The sequence below is a fragment of the Panonychus citri genome, unplaced genomic scaffold (genome assembly GCF_014898815.1).
Source record: "Panonychus citri isolate SS breed McGregor unplaced genomic scaffold, ASM1489881v1 Contig00077, whole genome shotgun sequence".
NCBI lineage: Eukaryota > Metazoa > Arthropoda > Arachnida > Trombidiformes > Tetranychidae > Panonychus > Panonychus citri.
This window is the reverse complement of record NW_026515482.1, coordinates 2897168-2908336: the sequence shown is the minus strand read 5'-3', so window position 1 is coordinate 2908336 and position 11169 is coordinate 2897168. Positions and strand designations below refer to the sequence as shown.

General features: G+C 30.8%; 2 protein-coding genes and 3 non-coding genes across 5 annotated transcripts; 4 read left to right on the top strand and 1 right to left on the bottom strand.

Moving 5' to 3' along the window:
- Positions 1 to 1763: 1763 nt before the first annotated feature.
- Positions 1764 to 1845, bottom strand: Trnas-uga (transfer RNA serine (anticodon UGA)). Its single transcript has one exon. It is a non-coding gene; the product is annotated as a tRNA-Ser (tRNA).
- A 253-nt stretch (positions 1846 to 2098) lies between these two features.
- Trnas-uga (transfer RNA serine (anticodon UGA)) lies at positions 2099 to 2180 on the top strand. Its single transcript has one exon. It is a non-coding gene; the product is annotated as a tRNA-Ser (tRNA).
- Positions 2181 to 2598: 418 nt separating this feature from the next.
- Positions 2599 to 2680, top strand: Trnas-uga (transfer RNA serine (anticodon UGA)). Its single transcript has one exon. It is a non-coding gene; the product is annotated as a tRNA-Ser (tRNA).
- Positions 2681 to 3404: 724 nt separating this feature from the next.
- LOC128386863 (regulation of nuclear pre-mRNA domain-containing protein 1B-like) lies at positions 3405 to 6802 on the top strand. Its single transcript, XM_053345966.1, has 3 exons — positions 3405 to 4578; positions 4666 to 4795; positions 5062 to 6802. The coding sequence occupies exons 1-3, from the start codon at positions 4428 to 4430 to the stop codon at positions 6233 to 6235; spliced, it is 1455 nt and encodes a 484-aa protein (XP_053201941.1). The 5' UTR covers positions 3405 to 4427; the 3' UTR covers positions 6236 to 6802.
- A 1553-nt stretch (positions 6803 to 8355) lies between these two features.
- LOC128386866 (CKLF-like MARVEL transmembrane domain-containing protein 4) lies at positions 8356 to 11115 on the top strand. The gene is made up of 4 exons (XM_053345971.1): positions 8356 to 9001; positions 9117 to 9290; positions 9462 to 9551; positions 10152 to 11115. Exons 1-4 carry the CDS (start codon positions 8879 to 8881, stop codon positions 10272 to 10274), a joined length of 510 nt encoding a protein of 169 aa, XP_053201946.1. The 5' UTR covers positions 8356 to 8878; the 3' UTR covers positions 10275 to 11115.
- Positions 11116 to 11169: the final 54 nt, after the last annotated feature.

The window sequence follows — 11169 nt, the reverse complement described above, 5'->3', positions numbered from 1 at the left end:
AAAATCGTTGTCGAAATAGATTAGGAATTGATCGATTCTCATTCAGATCTAATTCTTATCAGAATTCTAGTAGATCAGAGCTAAGTAATTATTCAGATTAACATGATAATTTGTTTATCTTCATGATGAGGTTAATGGTTATCATTTTGCTTACGAGATTCAATCAATTCTGTGATTTTTAATGTTTCATTTTATTCAATTTTAACTAACAGATTTGATTGAATAAATAATTGATTGTAAATGGGTTAATAATTTAGTTGCCAATTTGTTTATTAAACTAATTGATTGCTGATTTAAACAGCAAGTCAAGTTATAAATAGATTGGCTTTTTAGTACAATTCAATTGGGAACAATCAGATTTGACTAATGGTAAATTTTCCAATCATCTAATTGTAAACTTTAACAATACAAATTTCTATCAAGAATCAACAATCGTATTGACAATCAACTAATCATCAAATGGTACAGTTAATCAATGGTGAACAAAAAACTAAATCAAATTTTGACTTAATTAATGTCAGTTTCAAGTTAAATGATGAACTAAACATGAGATAAATCAAAATGAAATTTAATCTATGATATTATTATCATTTAATTATCCATCAAGTGTTAACTATCAAATAAACTCTTATAAGTTAATCAACGTTAATTAATATTGATTGAGCTAATTAGTAGACAATTGATTCAAATTGATATAATACTTGTAATTGGTTTTCAGTTAATCAACAAGGTTAAATTGTTACAATTTAAAGTTACCCAGACTTTAGGTGGATTATAATTATAATTGAGATTCTCATTCATGATAAAATATCACTTATCATGATAATCATCATGAAATGATCAGTTTATTTATGAATTAGTTTGGATACAAAAAAGTTCATGTTCAGAGTTATCGGGTTCATGTAACTGTCATGATGATGAACAAAAATGCTACAGATAAAGATAACTGAATAAGTCAAGGAAATGTCATCAAATGATGATAATGATGATGAAGATGAAGATAAGGATGATGAGGGTGAAAAAGGAGATTATGATGAAAGAAAAAAAGTTCTGAGGAAACAAGATTCCTATTTTTCTGTTTTCATGATTCCCTGTTGAGTTTGAGGTAAATTTTTTTTCTCCATCATCATGATCATCACAATAATCATCATGTAACTGACTTTATATTCCTGTTGATAGGGAAATGGTTTATATCAATTGTTGACTTTTCATGATTAACTTGAAATTATTTTTCTTTAACAAATAATCATTACAACAATAATCAAGCTCATTAGTTGATCATGATAACCAATTGGAATCAACAATTATTCAATATCTATTTTGATATCCATTCAATATCATTCTAATCATCATAACGGACATTTAACCTTTTCTAGTTGGTAATCTATTGATTGAACATCATCGTTTAGAACTTTTTCATTTTTCGAACTTGAATATAACTTAATTTATAGATGAATGAACTTTTCATGGAAAGAATTGAGAAACAAGACAGAATGTTCAATTCGATTTCAACAGGTAAGAGTATAGAATAGCTATCAAAGGGTTAAATTAGAATAATAAATGAATTTGATTTCGAATCCGTCAGAGAACATTAGCTGAATAGTTCTATGGAAAAAATCCTTTAAGGCTTGAGAGATATGGTTGAATCTGACGAAGAAAATGTTTTATTCTTTGTTCTAATGATGGGGGAGAAGGAAAGAAAAAAATTAGTCCTCAATGAACTTTTGTGAACTTTTCGATTGTGATGGACAAAAAAAGTTTTTCGCATTCGACAGGATTCGAACCTGTGCGGGAAAATCCCAATGGATTTCAAGTCCATCGCCTTAACCACTCGGCCACGAATGCAGATGAATTATCAGCACGTTACATGCCTACAATTGGCTGCAATCAACAGGCTAACGTCATCTAATTAGAGACGATCAATCATCTTAATTACCTTTCCTCAGGATCAAACCATTAGACTGGAAAACTTGTTTACAGAAAAGCTCAATTCAATCTGCAGCAATTAATCATGAATTAGAAACGTAACAACGTGCGAACGATCATTTGATTGATATTCGTATGTTTATATGAGCGTGATCTTTATAATAGTTCATCTGCATTCGTGGCCGAGTGGTTAAGGCGATGGACTTGAAATCCATTGGGATTTTCCCGCACAGGTTCGAATCCTGTCGAATGCGAAAACTTTTTTTGTCCATCGCGATCGAAAAGTTCAAAGTTCCATTGTTTATCGTTGAGAACTTTTTTTTGTAACTACACGAATTCTCATCATTATTTTTACTCTAAATAGTAATATCAACTTCGATTGCTCTTCTTGTTCTGCCTGAAATAATTTAGATGAAGAAATTAGCCCAGATCACTTTTCCGTTGTTTTTTTTTCAGATCAATTTCTTCATTACCTCAATTGTTTCGTAATCAGATTCTGACATTTCGCTTTCAGAACGATAACTCTTTCAATTGCTCTTAGAGCTCGAACTGGTTAATCCAAATTACATTCATTAGTTTGTTGCTGAGCGAAAATTTGAAACGTTCTAACGTGCGAACGTTTTGATTGATGTTTGCACGTTTAAATAATTAACTTCCACCCAATTTTCATGTGCATTCGTGGCCGAGTGGTTAAGGCGATGGACTTGAAATCCATTGGGATTTTCCCGCACAGGTTCGAATCCTGTCGAATGCGAAAACTTTTTGTCCATTCCAATCAAAAAGTTCGATAAAAAAGTTCTATTAATATTTTTTTCCCTTTCATTAGCACATTAAGACGCGATCGAAAACCAAACTCCACAAGCAAATCGATATCTTATAACCACAATAACAGATAAATTCTTGGAAAAAATTCTAAATCAATTCTAAATTTCACTTTTCACAATTCCAATCAAATCATAAAACCCAAAAGAAAAAAAGTCAAATTAATTGTTTTAATTACTGATCAACAAATCGGAATCTTTCCAATCTTTAAATCTCAATGTTTACCAATCAACTCGATCAATTGTTTTCTCCCCATACATAAATAACTCTAATCAGATTCAATTGTTCTCAATCCTGATTAAAACAATCTACTAATCATGATCACAATGATTGGAAGAAGAAGAAAAAATAAATTAAATCAACTAATTAACAGGGTGAAAAATGAACATAACAAGAGAAGGCAAAACAGTCAATAAACCGATAGAAATTGAAAGATTTTCCATTAAAGGTTAACAATTAAACCAAATTAACCCTTTTAACTTGAGCAAAATATTATTCTAAAGTTGGTTAATTAATCGACTCAAATTAAAATCCAGATTAAAGTGTTTACCTAATTAAAAACTAAAAAAAATAAAAGAATTTAATCTTTTCAAAGTAACCGGGTTTCGATGAACCGGATTAATGGACGGTCCCTATTCCAATGCTTGTTTACAATTTCGGTTTTGTTTATTTCTTGTTACCTTTAACTCACTTGATTAAATTGTTTTCCTTTTCAATTAGTATTAATTGTCCATCGAATAGTAATTAAAATCTACTGACCAATGGAAACAATTAATTCGCCATTTTAGACAAAACACTCTCATTCCAAACAAAGAACCAACTGTTTGTCTTGTTTTCTTTTCTTCTCTTGTGGTTTTCTCTCTTTCTCTCTCTCTTTTCCTCTTACTTTCTCTTTCTTTTTCTCTATTTTGTTTTCTTTTTCTCTTTTTATTTTTTTTTATCATTTTCTATTCTAAAAGTGAACTCATATTCTCTTTTTGCTTTTTGTCGGTGTTGGTGGAGGAATTATTATTATTATTATTATCCATATTCTTTCTGTATCTTGCTCTCTTTTTCTTGCTCTTCTTCTGTTGTTGTTTTAATTTTCTCACCTTTATCTCTCAATCCATCGAAAAGGTTTCATCTTAAATGATTTTATTCTGGTCTTGGGTTAATCTGGTCTCTTCTCAACTGTTGGTTTGGTTTTAATTTCTTATTCCTGCCCGGCCGTTCAATTTTAAAATTCTCACTCTGGTTTCTCCTACTTGCGCTTGGATTTACATTATTTTACTTCTCTATCATCCTTATTTTGATTATTCTTCTATCAACATCATCCACTCTATCATCGTATATAATATATTGTGCTTTCTTTGACAATAACTAAACAACAGTATCAGTAACATGGATTGTTAATTGTTTCATGTTAACTTTATACTCTGAAAGGCCTCAGCTATCAGCAAACCTGATTATATTGTTAATCAATATTTAAAGGAAAGCAGTGATATCCAGTGACTGTGATAATCAACTTTCTATCTATATCTCACTCTCTCAACTTTTTTCTCCTTCTTCATCAACATATTTTGTTTACTCAGACAAAAAAACAACAACAACAAAATTATCCATATTGTGGTTAATCTTGTATATGTGATTGTCTCTCTCTCTATTTCCCATCAAATTGTAAACAACCCTAATAACCAATTATGTCTGGGTTTACAAGTCAACAATTAGAGAAACGTTTAGGTGATTTAAATAGTTCAGCTCAAACAATTCAAACCTTTTCATTATGGTTAATTCATCATAGAAAACACCATAAGTTAATTGTGCAAACCTGGTTCAAAGAGCTTAAAAAGGGTAAGATATTATTGTCACATTTAATTTACATCTGACTCGCTCTGCACGTTGACATTTATTAATTTGATTCTATCTTCTTATTAATAGCAACTACAAATCGTAAATTGACCTTCATGTATTTAGCCAATGATGTTATTCAAAATAGTCGTAAAAAAGGACCTGAATTCACCAAGGAATTTGCTGGAGCCTTGAAACCAGCATTTATTGCGGTTGCTAAGTAAGTATTATGTTACTGGTGACATTATTTCACTATTAATTTGATTACCTACACGATTCACTTAATCAATTTCAATTTAAATCATTGTCATCAAATCTTTACCTTACAATTCATATGTTTACTTATTCATTCATAATTGTGTATATGTTTATATCATACACTAAATGTATCTGATTTCTGTCTTGACTAATTTCAATCATTTTGCTAATTATTTGTGTGTTGTTTTTACTGATTCTAATTTTTGCTCTTTCACTGATTGATCACAGAGAGGCAGATGATAAAACCTGGAAAGGCCTAGAGAGGATACTCACTGTTTGGGGTGAGAGAAATATTTACGATTCTAATCAAATATCTGATTGGAGGAAAGCACTTGACGATTTAAAAGGTTCTAAAAATGGTTCTACCGATGAAAATAATGGACCAACCAAAAAGGATCGAGCCTCAACACCGACCACAAATGATGCTAAAAGATTCAAAGCATCACACAAAAGTAACATCTCTAAATCGACCACACAACCAACCAACGCCAATACAACAACAACAACAACAACAACAACAACGACAACAACGACAGCAACAACAACAACCAGCACCACCAATAGTAACAATTCAAATAATAATAATTCAAAAAACTCATCGACCATTAAAACAACAGTTTCTTATTCATCATCAACTCCCAAGAATAGTATTAGCAAGAAGACAACAAATAAAACCGCACCAACATTAACCACAACCGTAAATGATACAAACACCAACAATGGTATTAAATTGGAGAGAAGTGTTAAATTTGATGATTCAAAATTTACTGTCAATGAGACAGCGATAGTTAAATCAATTGACCCGGAAGAGTTAATTTCAGCTCTACAAATTCTTGAATATTCTGCCTCAAGCGATGCCAATGTCCGTGAAAAGATTGCCTCTTTACCGCCAGAAGTATCAGATGCTAGTCTATTGAAAAAAATTCGTGATAAAGATTCAGCGGAAAGATTACAACGTCAAGTTGACGAGGCTTGTACCATTCTCGCCGATTATAATAATCGTTTAACCGTTGAACTTGAGGAGAGAAAGAAAATTTCAAATATGTTATATGCTTTTGTTAAAAATCAGAAAGATTCTTTAACGGCAGCGGAACAACGTCTTGCCGAATTTAAGGAGAAACTACTCTCCGTCTCCCAAGTTCGTGATGAGCTTAAATCTCACCTACAAAATTTACCCGACCTTAGTTTATTACCCTCGATATCTGGTGGACTTGCACCTTTACCCTCAGCTGGTGACCTTTTCTCAATAGCCGCAGCTAAAGCCGCCATGTCAGCCAATTCATCCATGGAGTCAACCTCATCGGCATCACCTAACACCGCATCACCCGCTGATTATGGTACACCAACGAGCACTGGTACACCAAATAGTGCTAATGAAGAAAGTTACTCAATAAGAAGTTAAATTGATTCGCAACCTCGTCAACACATCAACGTATCTCCATCATCTCTCCCTCTCTCTCTCTCACACACACACATCAAACATTTCAACGATAAATGGGGAGAAAACTAATATAATTTGATTCAAGTTGTATTCCAATTTTTGGATCCACCAAACATTTCAAACAATTAACTAATCAACCCCTCACATCGACATGGAGACATTTTTTTCATCCCAATCTTTTGCTGAGCGACTATTTCTTAAATCTACCTTGTCCCTTTTTCCGCTTCCATATCTTTTTTTCGTAACAGTGACATTTTTTCCCTCTACCACCTCATCCCAACCACCGCCATTTCCTCCTTTCCATCCTCACCTTGTATCTCCCTCTCTTCCTCTCTCTCTCTCTCTCCTTGTCACTTACATTTTTTGCTTTCCTTCAGAAAATCAAGACTGAATGTGTGTATATATTATACGAAACAAATTTAAAATCAAATGTAAAAATAACTAATTAATTAAGAGACTATTGGTCAAAATACTGTAATTAAATCATCTCTCAACAAACCTTGCCAATAAATCAACTATTAATCGTAACCCGAATTACTTTTTTCTAATAGATTACAATTAGGTCGTTAATCTGATTTAAAATCAGTTGAGGTTAATCTTTGGATTAGTTAACTTGAAAGAAAAAAAAAGTTACGATGAAAATCTTGATTCTAATCACTGATTTAGCTTTACAATTAATACGAGTTAATTTCTAATCAAGGGTAAGGTTAAGATCGAGATGATAATCAGATGAGTTAATTTGATTACAATTTAATCTGGTTGGAAAGTTAGTTCACTTTATTTACCGTAATGTTTATTAATATTGTTTAATTGTTGAGGTACAATTTTTTTTTTCTCCAACATAATTAAGTTAATTGTTTACAATTTAAAAGCCTTTTGATTTCATACACTTTTTATATGATCGTCGTTGATGTTTTTCACAATAATCAGCAGCAGTTAAATAACGTTGTTCAAATGATTTACCTGAACGGTTAATTGTCGCTGGTAAATTGTCAACATGATTAGATGAATCAATTGGAATCGAATCAACAGTTGATACAATTAAGGTAAAGAAAATGGTAACAATTAACAAGATAAAAGTTAACTTAACCATGATGATGATTATGATGATGAGAAGCACAAAATGATTAACAATTAGTGGTTGTAATTTAATCACTTTTTGATTTCAATGTACCAACACTTAAACAGTAACAATTTAACTAAACACTGGATCTAAATGTTACCTTGATTGAGTGAATCTTGGCCTTTTATATCAACTGATGATGATAATCATGATTAAGTTAATGATGAAGATGAAGATGATGATGATGATGATGATTATATAATTTGAAGAGGATCAAATCAAATCAATTTTCAAGGACTAGGGTTGGGTCATTAGTTGATCATTGGGAAGTAATCAAATCAATTGAGAGGGAAAGTTCATCAATGATTAAGGAAGCAATTAACTAGGAAGAGGTTTAAGTTTAATTAGCTTGAAGATTTTTTGTTTTTTCATCATGATTGATATTTAATTTTGTAACTGTAATCAAGGGGCAATTAACAACTCAACTAACTAACTAACTAACTAATAACAATTTAATTTTGGGTCGTTGATCTTGTTAAGTTTTTATTTGTCTGATTGTTTCCTTTTTCCCATTTAATTGCTGACCAATTGTAGATTAGTTAATTTATTGACCATTTTTATCAACTTTAAAAGACCTTAATTGTTTACCTAGATCCTGTTAATGAACTTTAATTGTTATCATTTAATTTGATTGACTCAAAACAAAAAGTTCATTATCATGTTTACATAAATTGATTTACCATTGAGATTAATCAATAATCTGTCATTGAGTAAACATTACTTATGTAATCATGATTTAGAGTTTTCTATAGAAATTAACATCGCACTAATTGTAACCTTTAATTGTTAACAGTGGGAATATAATTAAACTAATTTAAGATAATTAAAGTTGAACCTGTTTCTTTAAAATCGATTCTATTTAGGTGATAATCGATTTTTAGAATTTTCGATCGATTAAATCGATGAATAATCGTCGCTTTAATTTCTTACTTTTTGCTCATCAACTTGTTGACAATTTGTTTACAATTAAAGGTGACAGTTAATTGATTATTATTTATAAATTTAATTATTTTCTTTAATTAAGTTAATCAACATTCTAGATGAAGTGATCTTGCTGTTAATTGTCTTTGAATCTTTGAATCTCAGTTGGATCTTTAATTTTGTTTCTCTTTCTCTCATTTGCAATTTTCTTTTTTTTTCTTTTATTCTTTTTCCTGGTCTCGCCTTTTTCTTTCTTTTGATAGAATTTTCTTTATTTTCTATTCTCTTTTACTTTTTAGTTGTTATCACTTTAACGATGTTAATTAAATTAGTCTTGCTTTCAATTTAAACTACAACCACCACACTACCACCATCATCATTGTCATAATAACATAACTGTTACAACCAAAGGATAACTATTGGTTTTCATTTCTTCTCAATTGCTGTTCAATCATTGGAAAAAAAATCTTATTGTATCTTCAACGTTTTCTTCAATCTTTCTCTCTCTCCTTGTTTAATATTCTCATCATTTACCTGTTATTAACAAATTAGCCAACACCATGTCAAACAATGGAAATTTCCCAACATCAATTAACACAGCAACAACTAAGGTCACTCCTTTCATTTGGTTTGACCCTTCATACATTAAGACTCCATCAGGGCTACTTAAATCTATGGAAATTGTAAGTTGGCCACCGAGTGTTTACAGTTGCAAATTTAATTTCTCCTCTTTGTCAACCATCGTTTTCCTCTGATTATGATTCTCATCATTTTCTTCATTTTCTTTTTCTTTTTCAGGCCGGTGTTCTACTCGGATTCATCTGTGGAACCATAGGCGACTGTCATGGCTGTTCATCTGTAGCTTATTTTTGTACCACCACAATGTTATGTTTCTGGATTAGTTTATTACTTCTCGCAGCTTACATGTTCCATGTAATTGAGAAACTTCACAATATTCCATGGCTTCTTGTTGTACGTTATCCATTTTCTTTATTGTTACCATGTTTTCTGTTCACTTTTTCTTCTTCTACCTTTGCATCAAATTACATTACTCTGATCATTAGTTTTCTATCATCTTTCTCATGTTGTGGTCCTATTATGTATGTGATTTAATGTGAATTTTTCTCTCTCTTGTTTTCTCAGGAGGTGGTTTATTGTGCTGTTACCTGTTTACTTATTTTCATTGGCTCAATTGTCATCATTCTCGATGGTGCTCCTTATGCGGCTGCTGGTGTAAGAATTTTCTTTCAATCTTTTTCCAACGATTTACATTCAACTTTGAACGTAAAAAAAGTTAATTCATACAGACAATTGTTCATCTAGAAAATTAGTTTCCCTTATTAGCTTTGTTACGATGCTTAGAATTATATTTCTTGGTTGTTATTTATAATTAATTTAGTTTCACTTTTAAACTTACTCTTTTTTTGCCGTTACATGCTCATGGTAGATGACATTGCACCATTCAATTAATTGTTGATTAGTTTCATTGTTTAATTAGCAATTCAATTCTTCTCTACACATTACCATTAAGGGCAATAATTGATTAGAGTTAATTGTCTTTCCAATCAAAACATCCTATTCCAAGTATCTTTTTACGATCTATTAATTATATCAGTTTTTTATTCGTCAAGTTATATTACCTTTACAATGAAATAATAATAATTATTTCTTACGATTGCTACAATTGAATCCAAAATGATACATTAATATTTATATTACATGTTAATCGTTTTTCTCAGTCTAGACATATGATTTAATTCAATTGTTTCATCAATTTTTCCTTATAAAACAAAATCACAAGTTAATTAATTTTAATTTCTTCTTCCTTTTCAGTTCTTCGGAATCTTTTCTTCTGGAATCTACTTCACCGACAGTGCCTTCAAGTTCCAAGCCTATCAACGAGGTGAAATCGCACAAGGAGAACGGAAAATAAACGCATCACCATCAAGAGCATAATTTAAAAAGATATCCTGATATCATCAAAACCTACGACAAAAATGAAAAAGCATCTTCACCCTTACCGTCAATTGTTTTCATCTCTTCATCATCATCATTAATTATCACCATCACCTTATAACAATTGAAATAACAAACAGCTGATCAACCCACCCGATTTTCTATTCTCTTATTAATCAACAAGTTTATCCAAGACAACAAAGTAAAAGAAAAGATTTAATCAATAAAAAAAGAAACTGGTTCCTTCCCACCAACGGATTTTGGTGACTTATTTGGGTTGATAAGCCAAACAAATCACATAATCACCTTAATAACTTGAATCCGAGAACTTGAATTGAGAGAGACACTTAATTAATTCATCTAAAAATCCATTTTTATTTCGTGGGCTGTGCATTAATTACCAATAAGTGACTTCAGTGACTTTTAATCTCTAATTTTACCAAATCTTTTCTTCTTTGGTGGTAATAATCATCGCATTTAATTTCTCAAAGTTTCATCAACAATCAACTCGCTCCACCAATTATCAACTTCTATCTCACATAAAAAAACACACAAAGTGCATTATATTGAAACAAAAATATGACAACTATTTGATTCACAATTAATAACAATCTCTATAACTGTTAACATATCAAGATTTAACACTTTTTTTTACAATTGTTAACCAAATTATCAGGATATTTACTATTTTCTATCCGGTTTTCCTAAATCACTTTATCCCTTTTGTTATTTATCAACCCTTGATTTCTGTAATCATCAAATCAAAGCAAATGTAAAAGCTGCCAACAATTTACATAAACAATTAACTTGAATAGAAACCTTGAAGGTATTAACAAGTAAATTGTATGTTTAACTTTACTATGAACACATTTAACTTTTATCCCATTAAGGTTAC